Consider the following 25,161-nt stretch of genomic DNA (forward strand, 5'->3'; position numbering starts at 1 on the left):
AATGGGTTCGGTGTGGTGCACTGGAAGCGTTGCGTGATTGTAATTTTTTGGCGATTTTTCTAAGCATAACCAAGCATAATTTTAATGACCAATGAATACCTTTAGCGGAACTGCAAGTTTTTTTGGTGGTCCATTGTAAGCAACCGAGCCATCTGCACGGTTTGGTGTTCAAACAATGGGAGATTGATAGACCACATTGGTGTCAATTATTTGGTCTGATATTCATTTTAATTTGTGTAAACTTGATGAATCAAGGAAACGAGTTAAAAGCGGATGCAAACTGATTGGTGAAGTTCCCAAAGTCCATTTTTCGCAAACATTCGGACTGCTTGACTTCGTGTGATGGAAATCCCGTGAGCGTAGGCATATCTCTTTTGCAAGCAACCAAGCCGTTTACCCAGTTCAGAACCTACTCTATGTAAATTCGAGTGATTAGACAACCAATCCAACGCCAATCTCTTACTTGGAACAACTCGGTTTTTATTTCGGGTTGACGGTGAGAAGTGGGGTCTTGAAGAGGGAGGTACACACATTCTTTTCTAAACACTAACTTTTGAGGACGATCTATTATTATAAATATCGGAGTATTTGTCATTCTAGTCTGTCAAATCTGCAGATGCTGTTTTTTGATAGTGGTACAACTTGACGTTTCTTACAAGTGCCCACTCCCAAATTCTGAAGGTAATTATAATTTCCGAATAATAGTGGCATTATAAGCGCCCAAACCATTCACATAATTTGGCACCTAAACGACGGAGAATTGGCAGTTGAGGATATTTCCTATCCTTTTTGCAAAGATGAATCTGAAAGCGTAGTAGATTTTTAGATAAAAAGTGGGTTATATCTTCATGAGGCTCCAGTTAATCCATCAAGACTAAAGGGAATTCAATGGGTTTTTAAAAACAGTTTTCAAATTTTCGCTTCCTTGTTTCTCAATGGGTTTTCTTTCCCATCGTAAACCGACCTACGTGTCTGGCTCGATGCATAGTGAATCATTGGTATGCGAGGGTTCTGAAACCACCACATATCCAACTTTCAGAGGAACATTAAAAGATAGTGCTGGAAGCACTGCTTTTAAAAGCTCCTGCAGTTGCAGTCGTGGTGTTGGATCGTTTTGATCACAAGTACGATTTCGACCCGCCGTTGTTCTTTGTAGCCCTCCATTCCCTTTATTGTGGCAAATTCCTAGTCTGAAGATGCGTAAAGTGGCGCTGTTATGTTTCGTACCTAAACGCCACTAAAGCATTTGGAAGTAAAATCCCATCCATTGCTTTCATTGGAAATAATTTTCAATTCCGTATTGATTATAATCTATTTTTGCAGTCGTTCACCAACATTCCTTTTGATTTATAAGACTATCCATAAAGGATTAAACTTTTTTATTGCTTATTGTCTCAAAGAGTTAGCGTTATCTTTTGCGAGTCAAGTTGACTCGATGTGTCGTCAATACCTCTTGTTAAATGTGAGCCCTTTTTGTCCATATTTGTGCATAGTACCATGTGATTTGGTCTCTCATTCAAATCTAAGTCCCGATGCTTAAGAAAAATTGCTTCACAATATATGTATGAATTTCAGGAAAAGATGTATCATTACTTCCTTTGCTTCGTGTGCCATGGTTTATGGTGATTATAATCGGGGTTTATGGCTTTCTATCCTAAGCTGCAGTCGTGGTGTGATTTAAAACACGTTTCTCATTTCAGAAGATATACGTTACTATGCTTTTAAAGTTTATATCTTAAATATCTTTGAATAGTTTGTAGAATTTATTCGCAAACTGGAAAAGCCACTTTAGTACAAATAGATAAAGGAGGTTTTGATGTTTGGAATAAAATTCCGGATGGTATCCAATTCCTGATGTTAATGGTAAATGGGCGCAATTACCATTAAGAACGAGGCACGGTCACTATTCAGTGTAGCTCCGTTTTTGCAGCAGTTTGAAAGATCATGAAGTCTTGTTCCTTTTGTTTAGGTCTGTGGTGATGCCAAAGGAATGGCACCGGCTGTCGCTTCTGCATGGACGGTTCTCTTTGCCACCTGGAAACAAGCATCCGAAGATGTCGACAGTGTCGACCTGAAAGCAGGAGCAGAATTTCTTGTCCAACTGCGTAAAGAGAAACGCTACATTGAGGACGTGTGGTGCTAGATCCAGTTTCGTGATATCTTGTTTGTTACACAGTCTTTCACTCTCCTTCACTCTTTGAAGAAAAAAGTAGATTTTCTCGTAGAAACATGGCTTTGTTTTATTTTCCAATGTTGGCAGGTGAGTCGTTCGCAAGATTTGGCGGAAGTTTCTTACTGTCATTCAGGTTATTTCCATTGTAAGCAATTTGCCTGATATTTTGTCTTGGGTTTGATATGTTAAAATATTGAGGGTGAAGATTCCCCAATCTTTTTCAAAAACCCCAAATGAAACAGAAGAACTGTATGTCAAAGTGTTTACATGAAAGAAGGCGTTCCACCCCCATGCGTTACAATTATCTTAGCAACTTGTTTCTGTACTGAAGTTTCGTTCTCACAAATGTATTGAAATATTCAACTCGGTAATTCCCGAGTTTCCGTAACGTTGTATCGCCTTTGTGTTCAAACGGTGAAGCTGATGAGGAGGGATTTTGGTCGTTTTCAAGCCCTTAAAACCTCGACTTTGATTCAACTTTTGTATGTCCCTGTCCGTTTGAGGATCTTCGATATGAAAATGCAAGAATATGGAGACGTGGGCTAAATTTTTCCTGCAAACCTATTCCTCTGGGCTACTGGATACAAGCGAACCAGCCCGTTGCTTGTTTAAGAGTGCGTAGTATGAGATCTGCTCACCTTCGTGCAATCTTAATGCGGTCGGCCGAGTCGTTCGCCTGGCTTGACTTTCAGTTGGTGGGAAACGAAGTGAATAAAGGCATGACTTAAATTTTAACGCAACTTTTAATGTTAGTCATTGTTCTGCTTTATTGAGGGTTCCATTCCTGAATTTCAATTACATAGAGCATGTAAGTGACTAATGCAGCTGCCAAAATGCCGAAACGGAGATCAACCTCTGAAGCAGCGCACTTTACCTGCGATCTGAGCACGTCGGAGTAGGGATGCTCAACCGTTTCATCGCCAGCGAATCCACGTACATTTTTTTCATTCATCACTGAAATCTTTACACTAAAAACCGAGCCTTGGACTACAAGTTGCAGCTAGCTTTTCGTTCTACACCCTATATTGCCCACCACATTTATAATGAATCCCATCAAAACCCACACAGCGAGCTTTGAGCTACATAGTTCAATTTTATTTATATTAGATAAACAAATGTTGATACGTACATTCATGTGTAACCTAACTTGCAATAGACCTATCTACTGTGATAATATGTATCTTAGACCCAATTTCAGCCTGGTTAGGGCCTAAGAAAAGATCATACACTCCCAGATGTTTGCGTTTTTCGTGCTAGGTGCGAATTCGGGCATAGGCAACCGCTTATTGGAAGACGTGTGAGGATGTTCGGATGGGCACCAGACCTAGATTTCCTCCTTTTCACGACGTGGCGAACGAAGTCGCGAGGTTGTGTACCGGCCAGAGCTTCCCCTAAAAATAAACGGAGAAAAGGAAGCACGTTAAATATCAAGAGGTTAAAACATGAGGTAATAGTTAATGTAGGTGAAAGAACTCACGAAAAGCCCGAAGGGCGGTAGGTGGTGGGAACAGATTGCAGTTCGGCGGAGAGACGCTCGCGCTCGAAACGCTCCGTGGAGAGGCTGCACGAGAGACGCGAGGCCTCCTTCTCTGTCTCCGCCAGGCGCTCGTAGAGGCGGGCGTTCTCACGCTGCTGCGCGTCCATTCTCTCCTCGGCCATCACTGCGCGCTCTCGCAGCATTATCACCTCATTCATGCGCTCCTTCATAGCAATAAGCAAAAAATATCATTAGTTTAATTGTTCTCAATATTTGCACTACATTTCCCTCCGGACTTTTTAAACCTGCAAACAGAATCAATTCTCACCACCCCTAAGGGACTGCGTCGAATTCGTGCAAATGTATCCTCAAAACCTCATGAATATTGCAGCCGGTGAGGCATGGACTTGGTCAGTGTGTGGAATTTTTGAAGAGAAGTCGCAAAATTTAGATCGTACAGAATCCAAATTTGGTAGTGGGCCACTTCTCCTAGACCACTTTAGTTAGGAAGTCGACACTTGCACTAGTGGTATTCGCGGAAGAGCGTTCTAACTTCGTGAGAATTGAGCCACACAGTACTCAAGCCTGAAAGTTAGCATAATGTACGAATTCGATTATCTCCAGAAGCAAAAACTTGATTATGAGCTTCAGAAATACATGTAATCTATTTTAGGCTTTCTTCTGAGAGTACCTCAAATTCACACAAACTGAAATACAAGGTATCTAAGCTACAGAATTGGTGGTGCCCTCCTTCCTTTAGACGACGAGAAAAGCACATCAAGGTCGCGTAAATCATCAAGTCGTTAAGTATTTGAGCCTCAGTGGTTGTGGTACCTTCTCTCCCTTTAAAGGGTTGTGAATATTGCGGGCCCTTATTAATTAATCTGAGTTTTACACGCATATATGGACGCGATACGTCCACGGCATCCAACGAGAAGCGTCTCGTATTTGAGGCTGGTGGTTAACAAAACATTCAAGTTCCGATTACAATGACTCACTCTCTCTCAAACTACATGAATTTGAATGTTATTGCTGCGCGCAGTAATCCATTAAAATCCCCATTCCAACAGCTGTTTGTACTCTCTTGTCCTTGAAAAGATTGTTCTTCAAGGTCGGCTATCTCAGGTACTGACTTGCTTGAGGAGTTCAACTCAAATAAGGTCTTTATAAGCCACAAGTTAAAGGGTGTGGTTTAAAAGTGAAGAGTACATTTATTTGTCAGATGCACATCAAAATTTCAGGGCCGCTTTGACCAAATTTCAAACGTGCAAATACTCGTAAAAAGCTTATTTCCTGGCAGGTTCCGTGATGACCAAGGGTTCAGAATCAGATTCTCAAGATCTAATTGAGTACTCTCAAGGGTATGTACATTAGCTATGAGACGGGAACCACCGCGATCTGGATCGTCCATGGCAGATGAATGGCCGCCTCCTAGACGCTTACACCACTGGAATGCCTTACTGATGACGGGCTGAACGATCAATCGCCGTTACAGGAAAATCCCTCTATCACCAACAAACCTTTTTGATTTATAACTTTTAGTGCTGACTTGATTTTAATGCATTTCATACTTGGGCCTCTAGAGTGGCCGTGTGCTCCTTCTCGCGGGCTGACTGCAGTAAGAGATTAGCGTTACGTGCGTTTTCGCGCTCTGTTGCGGCGTTCTCATTGGCTTGGAGGAGCGCTGCCTCCGTGGAGTGCAGCTTGGAGCGCGCCTCCTCGGCTTCGACTCGTGAGTGTACAGCTTCACGCTCCTTCGCGCTTCGCGCTGCCTCTGCACGCACCAACGAGTCACGCAGTCGTGACACCTCCGCTGCCAGTGCCTCCAACTCTGCTCGTGCTAGGCCCGCCGCCTCAGTCGTCTCATCTACCTGCTGGTTCAGACTCAGGACCTGTGATTTTGAGGGTGGATGAAGTAAAGTGGGTGCAATTTATTCATCATAGCACTATCGTAGTGATCGTATATCGAGTTTTGTTAAAAAAAAACCATTTTTAAGTTATTTTACTGGTTTCTCCTGCCTGATGAAGTCATAATAAATGAGACTTTTCATTAAAATGCAAAGACTGAATTAGTCAGCCCACCGGCTATCATAACTCATTAATTAAAAACGCGATTTGCAGAAATGTAAAAACATTAAAATTTGTTTAGTCTACCCAAAATCTTGGCAAACCACTTAGTTAAGAGAGGTCGTTCAGCCCCAATTTTATTTCCTTATTTTCACTTCACTCACACCAATCTGTAATGATTGTTCTTCCTGCCCCTACCTGATTTTCAGCCCTTTCCAGAGCAGTTCTGCATTGGGAGACCTCGCGTTTTTGCGCCTCAAGGGCGTCCCTCAGGCGAACCACCTCTGCCGCGTTCTCGTCGCTGTGGCTACGCGCGGTTGCTGCGGCCGCCTCCGCCTCAGTCCAACGCGTGCGCCACAACTCCGCGTCCTCGACCGCGGCGCGCGACTGCTCTGCAAGAATGTCGCGTTCCCTCGCCCGCTCGCCCAGCAAACGCTCCTGTCGCGCCAACTCCGACAGGTAGCTATCGGCTCGAGCCTTCAAAGACTCTCGTTCATCCGTCGTCTCCTTCGGAAAGAATGTCAAGACTGGTAGCAATGCAGGTAATGATTCAATATTGAACTACAAAGTCGCTTGTGTCTCCTACAGTAACATTATCAAGAATATCGGTGTGTTCACGTAAGAATTGGATTTCTCCAAAGCGTCTTAGTGATCGAGTTCGCCGGAACAGGAAGGAACTTAGGCGATTTAGTAATGAAATCACCTCTTGAAATTTATCATGAAAAAACCAGATTTGCTTTCAGCGTCCTCCGGTCCTTCACGGTCTGCTATGGTAGCAGCACTGACAACAGTCCACATGCCACCGACAAGTTGAGTCGAATTTTGACATCGTGAAAAGAACAGGTAGTCTCCTAAATCATTGTTGCTTTTAACAAAGAGCATCGAGAACTCAGTTCCAGGAATCCTGTTCAATATGCAAGGAGTGACATAAGCGATTTGTCACTATTGGTTACCTGATTTTAATAGATCTGTCTTTCAGTTTTTTTTTCATGAGATGTAGCAGACGTTGGGAATGCTGCATTTTTTATCACAGCCAGGTCTTACTAAAAAGTCGGCCTTCAACTCACATGAAGTTCAACTTGAAGACGCTGAAGGTCCCTCATGGCGGCTGCAAGTTCATCTCTTATCCGAGCACTCTCCTGTTCCCCTCCGTCCAGTGCCCGCCGGCTTTCGCGCAAGCTGCTCTGTGCGGCGGCCAATTCACTCCTCAGCGACTGCTCAGCTGCTTGACTTGTCTGTCGCAAAGAGAACTTGACCTGAGGGTGCTACACAACTTTTCACAAGTGTTGAAGCAAACATGAGACCTTAAAACATCTACTTGGCCTGGTGATTGGTACCAGGAAGTACATTAGGCATCAAATCTGAATTTCCTGTCAAGGGTAGGAAAATACCGAAATAGTGGCGCAAGCTGCGGCTTTCCAAACTTCGGTGAGTCAAACAAAACACCTCTACCTCGAGGTAAAGACAGGGAATCAAGCAGCTTTGAAGGAAAAAGGTGCCTCTTTACATTCTCAAACTCAAACCTTGATCCAATTTAAGGTCACTTCCCATTCCTAAATATAACTTTTCATCTTGAAATTCGCTGAATAGTCGAAGTGAAATGTTCGTTCAAAATGAGTGGGGACAAGGAAGTAAACAATATACTTCCTCATGACCTACGCTCAATAGTACAAGAGGGTATAAGGGAAAACGAGGCAGGCTTACCCTAAGTTGTTCCTCTTTGCGGGTGAGCACACGAGCATTCTCATCGAGGGTGCTGCGTGCCTCCTTAAGCTCCATTAGTTGAGAGGTTAATTGGGCCTCCAGGTCAGAAATACGCTGAGCCATGAGTTTTCGATTGGCCTGCACGACAGCCAGAGAATGTCAGTGATGCATATTTTTTCTCAAGTTTCCCCAAATCTCACGCTTCATACTTCCATACTTTTATAACTTTTATTACAAATTAGTATCTGAGAGAATAACTAAACTTGCCTCCTCAGCGTCCCTTTGCTCCTCTGTGGCTTCCAATCGAGACCTGACCTGGAGATAATCATCGTGTTCGAGACGTAGCTCCCTTTCCAGCTGACCTGCGCGCAGCTCCACCTGATGAAATCGATCCTCCACATTGCGGTGTTTGTTTATGGTCTCCGTCAGCTCAGCATCCAAGTCCTCACATCGCTGCTTCATGGCCTCATTTTGCCTTTGCAAGTCAACAACCATCTGATGTTCCTTCTAGTGTAGAGTCGATGAATCAAGTTATAATCTCATTTTATCATTTATTTTGCCATAAAGACACTCATAAAATCTTGACTTCTGTAGCAAATCCAATTTCATGGATGGAGGTAATTAAATTAATGTCCTCCTACTCTTCAAGGCCACTAATCTCAACCACAAATAACACAACGCACGTTTACAGTTTGAGCCTAACTAGTGTGTCGCGATTTCCGATCCTAAGTTACTGGATCAACATATTTGGGAAGCTATTACAATCCAGAAAACCGATCCCAGTAATGGGTAATGCTTTAAATTATATCTGAGAGAACTTTATACATCTCCGATTTCGTACTTTGAAAGTGATTTGAGAGCATTTAACGAACAAAAGATACCGCTGCTGATATTGTCACTATTTACGAGCATGTAAATCTACTGACAAATTGTCCTTTAGCTACCGAGTGAGTGAAGGCATGTAAGGTGGGAAAGTGAGAGAAAAATAATTACTACTGTTAGTTTATTAGTAAAAATATTTTTGACTGACGTTTGCAGCTTCAGTCTGGCGTTTCAGGTCGGTCTCGAGAGAGCGCAAAGCAGCTTCTAGTTCGGCAATCCTTTCACGAGCCACAGTGTGACGGTGTGTAACATCGTCCCGATCTCGAACGAGCTGACGATTAGATGCTGTGAGATCTTCAATTAATGCCTCCAGCTTTATTTTATCCTTGTTAGCCAAATCGATGTCCGACTGAAAGTCAAGTGGAAAAGTTACAAACCCCTTTTTTGGAAGAATAACGTTCAACAAACATGTTTTTAACAAAGAAAAGCTGAATTTATTTTCAGTTATATGTGAGGACTGTCCCATTTCCACTATTTTTTAGATAAATTTCGCAATCGGATCTATCGACAATGAAGGCCATCCACCGCATACGTAATTCTTCACAATCCATCAAAGGTCTACTAACATAGGCCTACCTTTGCATCTATGATACTATGTCAAGTCAAATACTAAGGGAATGGCAGTCAGACACTCAGGATTTTAGCAAATAGACAATTCACTAGTTTCCTTTAAATCACAACCTAAGAGCACTCGCTAATGCCCAGAGCCCTTATCGTCAGCAATTGTTAAGCTCGTTCTAATCGTAAAACCTCCATTTTAAATGGTCGATACTCACCTTGAGTGACTCATTCTCCTCTCTCAATCGCTCTACATTGGATTTTAGTCTGTCAACATTATCTGCCAACGTTTTGACCTGTCGCTCTAGCTGATAGCGGGCATCTTGATTTTCCCGTAGCTCATTGGTCAGATCCTGGGTGCGAAATTCGCTCTCTTCCAGACGACGCTCAGCCACCGAGCAGCGCTCTGCCAAACTTGCACCAGCCGAACGCTCAAGCTGTAGGAGAAGAAAGAAGATTTATGAAAACTTAAAACCCGTCAGCACTTTTGTCAAATATGTGGAATGCACCTCCTAAAACTCCAAGCGGGTTGTGGCATCTTTGTCAACGAACCAATACCAAATAACTTTTTCAACGAATGAATTGAATGGCCAGTCGAATGCCGTACAAATATCTAATTACAAACTAACCTGGAATTTCGAGGTCCACGAGGTGACTTCATCTTCCGCGGTCTTTAGTTTCTGTTCCAGGTTCTTGATGGCAGTGGCGAGTTTGTTGCAATTGCTGTTGACCTCATCCCGTTCTGTAACCGTCACCATGTACTTCTTCTCAAGGTATTTGTTGTTCTTTTGAAGCTGGGATTTGGCTTTTCTGAGTTCCTCCATTTCTTGCTGGAATAAGAAATTTGTTTCTTTGAGAGCTATTTGTAGAGAAAAGTAGAGAAATAATCTATTTCCCAGCAGCTCCAGAATTTCCCCAAAAATAAGAAAAAAATGAATGGTAGGAAGAAGCTTTAAATGTTGTTCCGACTCCACCAGACTGGTAATAAAATGGAGTCAATGTGAACAAAGCGGCAATACCAGCATCTACCCACTTGCATCTTCACGCGTTCACATGCGGCCTCCTGCAGCTCGCTTTGAAAGCGTTCGCACCCCTCTCGCTCCAGCTGTAGGCGTCGGGAGATCTCCTCGATCGACGCCTCGGCGCGCTGGTAGACGGCCTCCAGTTCACTGTTTCGTTGACGTGCAGCAACCAACTTGGCCTCCGTTTCCTCCAATAGCCTCTGCCGACCTTCAAGCTCACCGCGAAGGCCGTTCGCCTCCTCAGTGGACCTCTGGTTCAGTAAAATGTGAGAGAGATAGTTGGTAGATAGTTTTTGTCGGATTTATGCATAAAACTGTAGTGTTCGGTATGCTTAACTATTCAGGTACTGTTTGGAGTAAAAAAAAGAATTCTAGTTTCAGAAAGCAGGAAAGTATTGTTCTACTTACGCTCCACCACCTACGATTCACAACCATCTCATCAACCAACCAGCCAACCGCTGAAGATTAATAAGTGGCAATACAAGACCTTTCCTCACCTTAAGTTTCTCGTTCCTCTCGGTAAGACGCTGCTCGATTTGCACTTGACTGCACTGTAGCTCCTCCAGCCGCCGTTTTAGCTGACCGATCCGACTGACTACCTCGTCGCGCTCGGTGGTGGCCTCGCAGAGGGCCTTCTCCATGTAGTCCATTTGCTTGCTGTGGCGCTGCTTGTCTACGCTCTCTACCTCGGTCGCCTTCTAGATAACAGGGAGTAGGAGTTCTTCTAATTGGATATTGGCCAAAATATGGCACCAAATGGAAGCGCGAGAATGGAGTAAACGAAGATCGCCTTCTCGTATGCCCCCAGGCAACATGTAGTTTATTTAGGGTTCTTTAGCTTGGTCTATCATAAATACAATTTGGTCTAAGATAGAAGGCATGGGCAAGAGCTAGGTGAGGACAGGAAAACCAGGATTTCTATCTCAGTCGTCCTTCAGGCAGCAAATATTTTGAATAGGTACAGTTTTTTGCAGCTACACAGTAGTAAAACGGATTTTCAGAAAGGCGTTTCTTTCAGTTATCGATGTGCTTAAGTCCGCCTTTTCTATTTTCTCGCATTTAGTTACCATTGGGCTAGTCTCGCACCATATTTGTGCGATAACAAAGCTATTTTTAGGCCCAAAAGCCAGATGAAGTCTTCAGGACTGCCTCGAATCCGACTAGTACGAACTTTTATAATGTCAATAAATTTTTATACATCTTGATATAACTAACCGTCTGGTTCTGAACCATACAATGTTCTATTTCGTTACCAAGCGACTAATGAGATTGACAGATGGAGTTAAGTATTGGTGGCAGAAGGAGGGCATCAAGCACAGATTACAAGAATAGTCCGAATCCAAATGTGTCTTTGAAGATTTTATAATTCAATCAGGCGTTTGAGCAAGGGAATGAGGTCGTGTTCTGAATGGAACTCATACTCCACCTATTCATCCCACCTATCTGCTTCCTCGTTTTCTTCCATAACCTAGAAAAATACTTCCGGATTTTTGTACTCCACCTTCTGACTAGCGGATGTGAAGTCATCCAGCTAGATACTGCCAGTTACAACCCAAAAGAAGGTGCGATGACAAGAACGAGGATAATAGTCATTTTGATCTTATTAGGAGAAGCAGACACAGTCCTCTGTGGGGATATAGTATGTGACCCAAACCTCCCAAAAAAAATCTACGCAGTCGCCATAACCCATTGTTACTTTATCCCATTGCGAAATCAAGAAATCCAAGTAAAGGCATCTGTTCCAATTTGCTCAGCATCAAAATAGAAAACTACGGCTATAAGACCTAAGGTTTACATCATTATTTATTTAATAAGCCCGAAAGCCTGTAAGAAAAAGGGCTGGGGGAAAGGGGCAAGTCCTGTACAACTTCCGAGGTTTATTAAATCAAACCAAATTTTGCCAGCTGGATTAAATACAAAAAACTTCTTTACAGCAAATACCTTTCATTTGAGGCATAACTGATGAAGTAAGGGTGCAACTGCACCACCATATCGTACCAAAATACCCTTAAATCGGAAGTCGGAAACGCCAACCTGAAGGCAGGTGATTTTGCTCTATAAAAAGGCTATTTTAAACAAACTCCAAATAATAACAGGAGTGTTTGTGCCGTTTAATTGTGCTCTTGTTTTCAAAAAAGATGCATACATAAATGGAATAAATCTCAAGGAACGGATGCAATTAAAATGTGCTTTTAAGTTATACAATTGTGCAGAATTTAGTAGAAAATATAGGCAAACTTTCTTAGAAACCATTGTGGGTGAGATAAACGTAGCGGAGTTTACTGCCTGATCTGAAAATCGCAAATGCTGTTTCGTGTTCCTTTTTAAATACACAATTTTGTTTGTAGAGAGACCTTGAGAGACAGGGTTTTCTGCTGCCGTGTGCAACAGAAAACTCATTTTTAATACAGAGCATATGCATTATCCCTAATATCTTCATCTTCTTTGCCAACATGTGAAAGAAAACATCCACATACCACAGACATCATTAGTAACTACAACATTTACAACTATCAAGTCTGTGAGGACATGACACATATTTCAGAGGTGTTCCGTTCAATTTAGTGCCAATTTTTTAAAACAACCCAAATAATGAAGTGGTCAGGAAAAACACGTTCAGGTTTCCTCGTCATTTAATAAATCAGCTATTATTAAAAAGTCAAAAGCGGCGATATAATGGATCAGCACTAAATTGATGTCAAAATTTGACAAAGAAGTGGACAATGACTTACGCAACAAATAATGGGGAAGCCAATAACGTTTAAGTTAAAATCGAGCTTCTCTTAACAGTATCAAGGAAGAACACTTTAATTCATTGTTAAATACTAATTTACCTTGTACTTGGCAGCTAGACTCTCCCTTTCAGCCGAAAGATGCTCAATTTCGCGCCGAGCTCTTTCCAAATCTGCTTGAAGACGAGCAGTCACCTCCTGATTGACCACCCGTCGGCTAGCTGCGTTCTGCACGTCGTACAGGTCGTGGTGTAGTCGATGAATCTCGTTCTTAGCCTTGGAAAAGAAGTACACCAGTGATAAGCCCTGGGGAGTGTAACGATGCAAGATTGTACTTGATTGTGCATGTGAATGTGGTCCTCACAATTTTACACGGTTTTAAAGTCATATTTACTCCAGACAATTGGAATAGCTCGGCACTGGCACTAAAGAAAAGCAATGCAAAGACTTACATCGGCATATAGTTTATGCAAATCATTCCGCTCTTTAGTTAGCGTTTGCACATTGTCTTGAATCTATTTAAAATATACAAAAGATAAAATAGCCATCCGCTGAGGGAAGCAGTCCCAAAAAATGGAAAACGGACCTCCTGAATGCGTTTTTCGAAGCGAGTGAGCAGCATTCGGAGTTCGTCTCGTTCAATTCGCAATTTTTGGTTCTCCAGAGATTTTTCAAACGACTGCGGAATAAAACGATTGAAATAGGTGCCCATAATAGTCAGTCAGTTGGTTAGAACGATACTAATTACCACAACCTGGCATTTTTTTAGTGAGCAGTTTATGCCGTGGTTTCCGGCAGCACTAACTAAACGCTTACCGGAAATTACTCCCCAACTTGCAACTTCATTAGAGGTGTTACATTTCCTGTCTAAAGGGTGCTGTACGTACCTCAGTACAGACTGAACTAGGCCCGGTTATGGCGGTGACTGAGGCTACCGTAAAACGGTTTCCTCGCATTGCTCTCTTTCCTATGCCAATTATCGCAAAGGAAAGGTGTTGTTTCAACTTTCGGGGTGGCAATGCATTCCGGCCGACCCTAATTTGATTTGGGACATGGGTTTCCTGAACCGACTGAAGGATTGACAAATGTAACCAGTTCTTCAAATTTAAAAAGCTAAACTAAGAGTTGGGTTGTTAAAAGGGAGTGTCTATATAATGTCTTCTCAATAGAATGGCAATATATAGTGCTTTGGAACTACGTACGCTGCTTCGGCGATTTTTGGAAATCTATTTGTTGTTTAAATCCATTACTTTATCGGCGACGGCGTTTCTTGTTCCTTTTTTTGACACCACTCGAAAGCGGCAGTGCGATAGGGAGCCATGGTAGAAAAATAACTTAATGGTATAGTTCTTTGTCAGGTGTTAGTTAAAGCTTATAAAGAAATTGCTGAGGTCAAAAAATGTCCATTTGCCTGAAGTATGAACATCCGAGGTAGTGAACAATGCGTACCTGTTGTCAAGTGTTAAAGGTGATTATTTTTAAATACAGGTGAAGTGCCATAAGTTTTTGCGCGTTTAAATAAATAAGTGGGAGCAGCCCCTGCGAATTAGAGTAGTATAACTTAAAAAAAGAGACGAGAACACTTGGTGCTGGTTGGTATCCCAGTGTCGTATCTTAGTCCAGTAAAACAATACTTTCGTTAAAAACACAAAGAGAAAGCCATAAAAACTGCTAATTGGTAGACCAATACTACCAAAAGGTACAAATTCAACAAAAGCATACTGTTAGAATGTGTAAAACTCTATGAAAGCATTATAAAATCTCCACAAGAAAGTCATTTATCCTTCGCGCCGTTTAAGGTATCAGCTTACACCGGTGGCTGAATGATGCGGTTGTAGCTTGTTTTCAGCAACCAGTTTGCTTACTGAGTCTCCACTTAAATATCTAATTAAAAATTAAAGTTCGTATTCATAGAAACGCAACGATCACATCAATAGCAGTGGCACGCCATTGGATGTCACAAAACAAACACAGAATCCTAAGTTTTTGAGTTAAAATAACCCAATCGCCTCATATTTACTGGGAAAAATAGCTGTATTTGCACGGGGCTTAAAACCTTCCTTACAAAAGCATATTTTAAAGTCAACAAAGTTCTACCTGTTCACGTGGAAGACTGCGGGATCGAGGAATGAGTCCCAGCCCTGCAAACGGGCGATATTTCATCTGTTTCGCTTCCCTCCTTGTCTCCTGTAGGGCCTTTAGGTCCTCTTCGATCTTCACATTTTTAAACGATAAGAGACATTCACTGCCCAATCAGATCAACTGTCACAAGCCAATGCTTGTCGTTTGTAAGTCACAAAATGCTGAAATACTTCAACCACTCAATAATAGGGCAGTTGCCTCCGCCTCGGAGGCAAACTTCCAAACACTTAGGGAAAGTGGAGTGAAATTATTTCAAAGGTGAAATTTGGCCCAAGTCAGTTACAACGGCTAGTCTCTCTAGCCTATCAAAAAAGAGTATTTGTTTTAATTAACAACATTTAGTCAACCACATCGTGCTATCCTCAATAGAAGCATATTGGCTGCTTGATGCGCCTATAACCAAGTCCGATCTAGCATCCCACATAATTATAACGGCTGCCTGGAGGGGTTGAACTAACTCTGCCAGCCGTGTGGACATTTATAAGCCAATGTCTAACAGGACAGGATTGACAGGAGTTAAGTATTAGAGACACGGACGATGAAGTAGCTTAGGTAAATAATAAGTATAATTGCTTCTAGTAGGCTAGAAATGGTGAGTAAGGGGCAAGACTTAGTTAAGCTTTCAAGTGATGAAATAGAATTTGCAAATCCATTTATATCAGAAACGTGACGTATTTAAACCAAAAAAAATCGGAAATTCGGATAACAAAGACCTAAATTGATTCGACCAGGAAGAAATGTGCATGCAAGTTAAGCAGTAAATAGTTACGGTACTAACTGGAAGTGTAAAAAACGAGGCATTTAGGAGCAGAAAGGATATTAAATTGCAGATAATTACAAGTATTCGAATCAAATATTTACCCTAGACGTTCGTTCATCCTTCTGGGCTTTGCCTCGACCTAATTTTGAGGCAGAGGAGACCCTACTACCCACTTGTTTGTTGGTGGTGCTTCGCGGGCCGACAATACTGGGACAGGTGAGCATTTGACTCAGGAGTTCCACTTGATTCTTCCAGTAGTCCCGGTCCTGCTCCAGCCCCGTAATGTGCTCCTCCAGAGAACCCGACTTCTTTTGACTTGGTGGTCGTGTACTTCCAGTTGTCCCACCGCGGCGCTTCAAGCGCTCAATTTCTGATATGAGGACTCGTTCTAGAAGAAACAGGCTGGATTGAATGACAGTTATCCCTGCCACAATGGTTGAATAGGCATGGGATCCTCGAGATCTAATTGCTTGGGATAATTCCATATAGCTATGTAAAATACATAGCATTAAATGAAGAGACAATTCCAATATCATTGAGATCTTAAACATTCGACTCTACCTATCATGCATGGGAAGAAGGTATGAGAAGGAAGCTTCATGACGCGTAAACTCAATTTTCATAAACAGCAACCTAATGTCTGGGTCTGAGGTCTAGGTCATGCACTGATAAAATACTCAGCCAACGATCTTCCTGCTCTTTCAGGAGACAATTCGCATGAAGAATTTCGCGCAGGTTGCTGCCTATTTTCTAATTTTACTAAGTGTAGCCCAAAGCTGTACCATATATGTGATCAAAACAGTGGAAAGCACAAAGAAGACCCATAACTTTCGCAACTGAGTCCGAGGTATCCACACAAAGCGTCAATGGAAGGCAAAAAGAATCCTACGTTAGAGACTTAGGTATATGAATAGCAATCTGTCCATCCGATATAAATCTGCAAGACACTACCACCTCATGGAGGACGCAAGGAATTTTATTATCACTGGGGTAAAATGGGCTTCCAAGTAGTTCAATATGCCTCTCCAACAACCCATGTCATATGCAGAAAGGAAGTAAGGTCAAAGGCGATGACAGTTCGTCACATCAGTGAAGGCCTGCGTCGCATTCCGGAGACAGCCACCTCTATTCACACCCTGAAGCTGAACTTTTAGAATCGAGAATAAAAGGCAACACAATATTGTTGTTTTAATTTGGCATGGCAAAAGGCGGACCTCAGAGCTTCAGGGTGGCCGTGAAGTCGCGTGTGCGGTCCTCACAGAGAGCGCTCCTCCCTGATGCGTTAACAGCACAAACGACGGTTCGACGTCTATGGCTAGTGAAATCACAGAGACGAGGACGCAAATAGCAAAAGGATTAAAAATTTTAAAAGTAAAAATCTCAAAATACAAACCATTGCTGCAATAACTAAGTTGTCCCAAAGAAATCGCCGCTTATTCCCAAATTTCGGTGCAGGACAAATGAATAGAAGGATATTGATGCGTGAGTATGTTTCTGATTCAGTACCAAGAGTAAATCAAGCTTTAAATTATTTTAGTCAATTATTTATTTCACAAAATAAAAGGAAGTGTTTTTGTGGATTTGTTTGAAGGACCTTTTACTCACCAAAATCTAAACTCAAGCACTAGAAAATGGCCAGAAAAATGACAAATAGCCACATTTTATGCCCTAATTGTGTAAAATTTATATTTGTGTAATATTTAATAAAAAGATCAGACGAAAAAAGTAGATGTGAGAGCAAATGCTTCATTTGCATTTGCGGAAAGGAGGTGCCAACTTTCTCCAAACTTCAATGAAGGCATCACCTGAACTGGCTTTGATCATATTTGGCAGATTAGACAAAATACGGTAAAAAATAACATCTTTTTATTTGAGTTAATAACGCAATACCTGGATTGTTAGTTTGACTCTCGGTTTTGGTGACCGCCGTCTTAGGGTTCCGCCACTGCCCCTCCACAAAAACCTGACCTCTGGGCCAAGACAGTAGCATCCTCGGCCCTTCCGCATGTCGATGATACGCATTCTGCTCGAGTATTTTATACTAGATATGTATATATATTCACTAATCTCACAAACTGTCAAGGTGAGGTGCTACCACACTGATGCCCTCCAGCCAAACATCTACTGCGAACAACGTTGGCACTCACGCGATCGTACAAAAGTGATCGCACATCCTTCCTTCGTGGCAAGAAACGTCTTCTCTAAGCAGCCAGCATTACTTCATGCGCCGCCGAAAACAAATTCGCATTAATGCAACAACCTACCGTTGGCGGTGAGTTTTTCAATCCTATTCATCAGGTGCTTCTTATCCTCTTCCGATCGTAGGAGGAGGGTGCGAACGTCCCGCGCTGCATTCTCGAAATCCACCTCGTTTTGCTGCATGCTTCTTAATTCATCATTAAGCTTTGCATTTTCCTAAAATGGTCAATACGATCACGCTAAAATTAAAGGCTTTAGGTCTGGTAGGCACTTGATCCACGTGTCCGGGTGAGGCCTGGCTAAGCCTCAGGGAAGGGGGTTGTCTTAAAGAGAAATATTCTGACCGCTAGTTACTAGGACAACACAGATAGTTCGCTTTAGTGACAAACAAGGAACCGGAGGGAACAATTTTCAACAATAGAAAGCAGATTCGAAATGCGATATCAAAATGAGCGGTCATTAGTCGCATCTGTGGAGAAAGTAACCGCACTTCCTCAACACCTCTTACGTGATTGAAGACGGTTTATCTTTAATAAGTTTACTTGGCTTCGAATAGAGCTTGAGCAAGTTTCTAAAATCGGCTCACAGATTTGGCTGGTTGTGGGGCCACCTGCTTAGGCGAGCTCGAACGAAGGCCGTTTTGCCACATGATTCCCCTCCACTGCCCACCGTTTCATACCCAGTAATGTGTCCGAGTGAGTGTATTGTTGTCCACTCAGAGTAACGCAAGTTACCATCACACGCCGGTTGGCATAGCAACGAGTGGTACTGAGTAAGCTTGTCACTTGCAAAACCAGCCTTAGTGGACTTTTTCAACTGGCCAATTACGGAGGAATTAAGCCTTTTGTCCATTTATGGATTCCCCCTGCATTTATTCTCACAAAATTCTGTCTTTTGGATGTTGGAGCAAGATTTACCGCAAATTCAGTAAATTTTAACACAAAAATTATAAAAGTGAAGCGTAACTACAAACGGAGCTGTCCATCACGGAATTGCGGAGGTCAATGACCTCAAACTACACTAATGCTTTGTCCTTTAATAAAGAGCTTAAAGGATTTGAAGATTAAAATGAAACATAGGAAAAATAAGGTTTAGTAGTATATCTATTCCACCGGAAATGCGACTGCACCAGCTGTGGGAAATGGGCGGTTTTGAAGAGGGCTTAATTTTCTCTCTGATTACGCTGTCACAAAATGGCACATTGCAGACAAATAGTTTCATCCTTAATAATAAAAAATGAACATTGGTCTACCTTCATTAGCAATTGTATCTTATTTTCGTTTAAAAGTTGTTGTGCATCATTCAAGCGGACGGGTCGGTCCTCGCAGGTGATGAGCTGAATACCTGAATCTAAAATACACATGCATTTGGCGTTCCCTGCAAAAGTTACTCACTAACCAAGAAAAAATTTAAAACCAATACCTGCGGATGCTTTGGGCTCGACGTTTGAGGAGTAGAACTTTTTCTCCGATCTCTCCTTGGAGGTTTCTCGTAACAGCTCGTCCAGTTTCTTTTCAACTGATCTGCTTCTGTTTTCCATCTGTACAGTACAAGTGAACTTTTCTCGGTCATCAAAGTCATGGCATAGGGCTAAATACTCATTGTTATCATTGTTAAAGAGGGTCACATGTAATTTATGGGCATTTCTTAATTAAAGATGCAGAAATTAGTAAAAAGCATGTACAAATCGAGCAAACTTTGACGGTATACTATAGAGCTCTAAATATTTTAGCCATAAAAATAGTGAGGTCAGCTTTAAAGAATGGGCGCCTTGAATTAAATCGTGAGAATAGCCTTATCTGCTGGTCAGGTTAATATTAATTACTGCTGAGCGGAGGTTACCCTGACAGTGGAATTTCATTCAACCTTAAATTCAAGGCTACATCAATCCAAAAGGGTAACTAGCGAAGTATGTAAAAGTTGAAGTGCAGAAAAAGAAGGTCACTTATATGGCATAGCTGTAAAGTGCTCAGAAGCAGACCATAGAACACTCGGACATCGTTACGTGCGCTGAAACTTGGCGGAATGAACCAGGGGGTTGAGTAGGTTGCCTCTTCTCTCTCTCTCTCTCTGTGTGTGTGTGTGTGTGCTTGTGTTTGTGTAGATGCATTGCACACTCAGTGTGCAGTGTTACCCTAGGAACGATCGGCGTTGCTACGACATCTACCAACTTCGTATCACGTCAAAACTTTATTCGACAACTCATGCTATCCCGATCATAGATTACTTTGAAGGAGATGATATGCAGAATCTAACAGAATTGCAACAGAATATCATCCAAAATGTAACCACTTGTTCACTATTAGGGCCTCAGAAGAAAAACCGGTAACAGAAGTTCAGACCTTTTATAGTTCTAACATGAAGATATAACCAAGTAGGGTAGATGTTTACAAATAAAGGGTATCTTGAGGATACCTGGTTGTTTTTGACATAACCGACCTTATTGTGTCAAGAGTTACTAAAATCAGTCGTCACAAACTAGGAAAGAATGCACGACACATAAAAGTGGCATTTGCAGTTACGACGGCCGGTTATCTGTTAGCCACGAGACACCTTAAAACCTTAATCAAGCCTTAAAATGTCAACTTTTTAAGTTTTTTTTGAGGATTACTCAAAGATGAGATGTTATTTTTCATTTTATTTTAAATTTCCACTTCATTTAATTCGCTTTAAGTAAGAACCTGTCCAGAATTCCATCTATGAATATAAATAAATATAAATAGATACAATTTATCATCATTTAATGCAAGACTTTCGTTGCTTTATTTTATTTCCTGGGCATATAAAATGTGTGGGTTGCCACTGTTAATCGTAATTTTTAAGCCTACTGAATTATGTCAGTAGCAATTATTTGGCAAGTGGAATTATTAGGGAGGCGTTGAATTTAACCCAATCACCATCCCTTCCCTAGGGGAAAAGCCATTACCACAACCTAAAAAAGACATACACTCTATGGAATGATTTTGCTAAGAGCTGGTAAGGGAGCAATCATTCTCAGGCTAAGAAGAGATAGCATCTACATTGCCTACTGAAGCTCAATTTGTTGGAGACACCACTTGGTGCAGTGAGTTAACATAGATTGGCAAGAAATGCATGTCACGTAATTATGGCCCTGGTCACCAACGTGCAAAATGATGTGACTTTTAATAACTGCGATTTGCGAGGATGAACCTATAAATTTAGTTACTTGTATATCGGCGTTTCATTGAGGCCCATGAGGAAAAGAGAGCAGCAAATGATTGAATAGTGTTTATTTTTCAAGAAAACCATAAAGATATAACTTTATTATCAAATTTGTGGCTCACAATATTAGAGGTGCAATGTTTATCACTCTGTACAGGCTACAGCAAATATTTTGCTATAAAAAGCTGAAAGAAATACTTATTATTTTAACTTTAATTTCGCCTTATCACAACCATTTATAATAAACTAGTTAAATTTTGTTGAAAGTTTATCAAGCTATTAACCATTCTGGTTGTCATTACAACTGAAAGTTATATGCCCAAGAAGTCGCCGTCTTGAGAGGAAACAGGCGATTCACATGGCCATACTCAGACAAATTTTCCGAATGCGATTCTCACCACAACATCAACACACTTGGTAAACCATCACAGTTATAAGGGAGCCAATTTACTGGACAAATCTAATTGCAAGAAGCAATGAGACACCGTCCTATGCGACGGACATGGCTACCGAATGGAGGTGAATGACTTTGGTGCTACGATGGCAGGGTAGGCATGGGGAAGTTGTGGGGTGATCCACATTGTGCAGGCAAAAATATTTTGTCTTCTATCACCTTATGCAGTGCCTAAAATAACCCATTTTATTTCAGTGAGGCAATTTAGCAAAGTCTTCCATAATTAAAAGGTCGCTATGCCACTTTTCCAGTGTATGCATAGCGCACTGAGACTTCCCTGAAGCCGTAAGAAGACAATAATATTAGGGCGGAATATGCTTTGAAGACATGTAAAAGGAATGCTGGGCTGCTGGCAGAGTCTTAAGACCATGCCGCCCATCAAAGTGCAATATCAAAGCCTCCAGTGTCCACGAAACCAAAGCAAGTGATAAACAAATGACCGAAGTTTTAAGCATATTACATAACTTCCCTCTCCCATTGAGAGTTGTCACTGATGCTGCCCTTAATCAACCCCTCGCGTAGGTCATTACAACGTAGTTGATGCTTTACAAGCAAATTCACGCATAAAATGAGAAGTTATTTGATCACAAGCTCACTGATACCTCTTGACAATCCTACTGGATACTGTGTCGGAGGGGCGAGGGAATGGGCTGGTCACCACGCATGTCAGTTAGTAGCCGTTGGAACACCGATTTATAAGCAGAGTCAATTAATATGAGACGCTAATTAAAGTAATTTCGAGGGATTGATGTTATGCATCTATTCCACCTTGCCACTTTCTGCTGACTTCAATACTGCTCAGCCATTTCTGCCTGTCTGCGTTATATCCAGCTAGTGGAAGAATGGAGGAGGTATAGCATGTTCACCTATCTGACATCTTCATGCAGGTACGGTGAACAGCTTCTTAAGAAACTTTTTCAGATGGTTCATGGCCATGGCTAAAGTTGGTCGCTTTGTTTGTTAATAGAATTCCTGTAGAATGCGGGACTGGGGTACTTGCCGAAGTAAGGCGTTATTTTCAACCTTTCTGTAAGGAATAGTCACAGATTGTTGCATTCGCAGTACATGCCCTTAATGATGGGTCCGCTTTTCGCAGCCACCAAATCAGCATTGCAGGACTCTTTTGAAGGCAAAAGAAGACGTGATACTCGGGCAGAATATGCATACTGAAGGGCCTGGGGCCTCTGCGCTTGGCCCAAAGGCGAGGCTGACTCGTGGAGGAACAACGGCCATCCCCAAAACAAATAGTTGCAGCTACAGTTAAAGGATAACGAATGTTTACAATTATACTATCGGACCTAGTTGAATCCAAGAGTTGCACCTGTCCAGATACAAGTCGCCGTGAGACAGACAGCAATGCGATAAAATCGGTGGTGTGATGCGGGATTTGCCTCTCAAGCACCACTGTCGGAATCTGAACAATAAGTGTGTAAAATGCGATCTCGAAATCTTATCTTTCCGCTCCTGAAAAGTCACCTCATTTAACAAAAAAGTGCCTTTAAAATACTACTACTTGAAATGGTAAAATACATTTTCCTCAGTCAACTAAATATCAAAAACAGAAAAACTGAAAACGGGAGTTATACGTTCATCTTGGCTTATAAGAGGTGAAAATCCCAACGGTATAAGTTGCTTTATTAAAACATGAATATTAAGTACGGCTTGGAAACTTTTTGCGACATCTTTCATCCTAACATTTGGCATCAAAATTGGTAGACGCAAATCTGGGGTCAATTGGCTAACTTTGTTTTGGGTTTCTTAGGCTGTAAGGGCCAAGACTTTTTACTCTTACTGTGCGACATGGCCTTCAGAGCATTTCAGTAGCCTCCTTTGGCCTTCTCCACATCGGCAAAATACCTTCTTCCTTCGTCTTAAGCGAAAATTCGGGGGCTACAGTACATGCCTGTGGTAAATGGATATCCGTCACTTTAAGTCTAATGTAATCAAATATCTTGCCTAAAAATATCTTCAACCCATTATAATAAACGGAAATCTCATTTCCTCTAACTTTCTTAATCAGTCTGACTTTGTTGTCACTTGTTAATTGAGTACACTTTACTCTTGCTTTAACATCCCACTCTGTGACTATTCTTAGCCCTAACAACCGTGTGTATCAAAGTGGTAAGTTGATTGCCTTCGGTGGGACATTAGCGGGGGAAGCCCTCGTGGCAACCATAATAGCACTTTAGCGATGCTTAAAAGCCCCAATTCTGTTAATATCCGAGCCTTTCGGCCGTTGTGAATGACATTTTGCCTCAAAGTAATCGGCAATTTGTTTCAAAAAACCTTAAAATATCAGGCAAATTAAAATGCCTATTTTAAAAGGCACACCTCTTAGTGGCTGAGATTTTAAGAGGAAGTTTAAATTTTAGTTAACCTTACAATAGACAGTGGATAATAAGGAACCCTGGGAACTTCGAGTTGCTCTTGTCAAGTACAGTTCGGCCGTCCATGTAGTTTAGGTTAAAAATTGTCAGAATTCTTGTTTCCACGGAATCAGTAGCCGTCATGGTGTTAAGGCGTTGTGTCTGCTCTTAATCACTACTTCATTGCCATGATCTGTGCCACGACCCCCAAAGAATGGAGTGACACCGGATTTAAACGGTTTTGAAAAGTCTATCACAAAGCTGCTTATGTCATTTGCACAGGCCCCAAGTTCTAAGAAGCCAAGAAGGAGTAATTACCAAATACTGACTTTGAGGAGTTATCTTACCTTTTGTATTAAATGATTCTGTTCTGAATAATTGTCCTCAAAAACGTTTCCATGGTAGCGATTCTACCCTCTTTCATATATAGGCTATTAACGATGCATCCCACCACAAAACCTGAAACACTTTTGGTATTTTAGATACAATTTAGTGTTCAAGTTATCTCTGAGGACTTTGAATGTAAAAGCCTATTTAAAATTTTATTTAACTTGGATAGAAGTGCTGATAGGCCACTGACACAAGCAGCCTGAATATTTCACTGTGGCACCACGATGGTGACCAAAAATGGAGAGCATACAGCTAAACTGTTGCCATGGACGGTCTCGGCAGTCAACTTATTGCGTTTGCATTTTAGAACGTCGCCTGTGCTTTAAAGGTCTACACTGGTATTGATAACAAAATTTCATGTCAAAATTCATTTTCCGTGGACCAACGGATGGATTGCGTGACCCGACTAGTAAACTGACGGTTCAAAGAAGGGCTTTAGCTTAAAGAACAGCTAACAGGAGTAGTGGGAAGCAATGAGATAGTACTACGAAGGAGCTACGATACCCTCTCTTCATACCCTGGCGGCAATGTGTAAATAAATTTAGGGAAATTTCAATTCTAGAGTAAATGAGGTCTATTGCTTTGTTTACTCACCCAGCCTTGTAAAACAAATGATTTTTAACACCACTATGCATTAGTGAAATTAATGTTAAATCAAATGCTTCTCCTAAAATCTCTTTCAAATATGCATGAACCAGGAAAAAAAGCAAGCTGACCGAGTAGAAGGAATACTTTAGTGTACTGCTTTCCGTCCAATAAGTAAAGAAGATTTTTCCGGACACGTTAAGCAGGGCGAAAAGGAGAGAAAGACTCTTAGAGGGAAACATTAACCTTTTAACAACCTCATTTGAGAGCATTTATTTTTGGCCAAAACAAGAGAGCCAGTTTGTACCTTTAAGGGGACCATAAAAATTGAAAATGTTAAACATTGTATCAGTGGCATATTTTCGGACTCCGACGTCAGCATAGGCTGAACTATTAAGAGGGCAACAAAGTGAGTTCAAAGGACATTGGCATGTAAAATTTAAGTAATCGCAGAAAGCTGTTTCAAT

General features: G+C 41.6%; 2 protein-coding genes across 2 annotated transcripts in view; one reads left to right on the forward strand and one right to left on the reverse strand. All coding sequences in view use genetic code 11, as the record gives it.

Moving 5' to 3' along the window:
* Positions 1-2,143, forward strand: part of EGR_00462 (Methionine synthase reductase) — a gene marked incomplete at both ends in the record, with an annotated part of 5,187 nt that extends 3,044 nt beyond the window's left edge. The window contains one exon of the mRNA XM_024489711.1: positions 1,970-2,143. Within this exon, the coding sequence (XP_024355708.1) occupies positions 1,970-2,143 (174 nt within the window). The remainder of the gene's footprint in view (positions 1-1,969) is intronic.
* A 1,354-nt stretch (positions 2,144-3,497) lies between these two features.
* EGR_00463 (Centrosomal protein) lies at positions 3,498-19,256 on the reverse strand (the record flags this gene model as incomplete). The annotated part of the gene is made up of 21 exons (XM_024489712.1): positions 3,498-3,564; positions 3,651-3,874; positions 5,222-5,542; positions 5,916-6,224; positions 6,785-6,952; positions 7,422-7,559; positions 7,680-7,928; positions 8,452-8,652; positions 9,080-9,298; positions 9,491-9,691; positions 9,895-10,134; positions 10,381-10,581; positions 12,718-12,921; positions 13,068-13,130; positions 13,202-13,294; positions 13,503-13,685; positions 14,713-14,829; positions 15,619-15,941; positions 17,782-17,932; positions 18,969-19,066; positions 19,139-19,256. 21 exons carry the CDS (start codon positions 19,254-19,256, stop codon positions 3,498-3,500), a joined length of 3,888 nt encoding a protein of 1,295 aa, XP_024355709.1.
* Positions 19,257-25,161: the final 5,905 nt, after the last annotated feature.

The sequence above is a fragment of the Echinococcus granulosus genome, assembly GCF_000524195.1.
Source record: "Echinococcus granulosus chromosome Unknown EG_S00002, whole genome shotgun sequence".
Classification (NCBI taxonomy): domain Eukaryota; kingdom Metazoa; phylum Platyhelminthes; class Cestoda; order Cyclophyllidea; family Taeniidae; genus Echinococcus; species Echinococcus granulosus.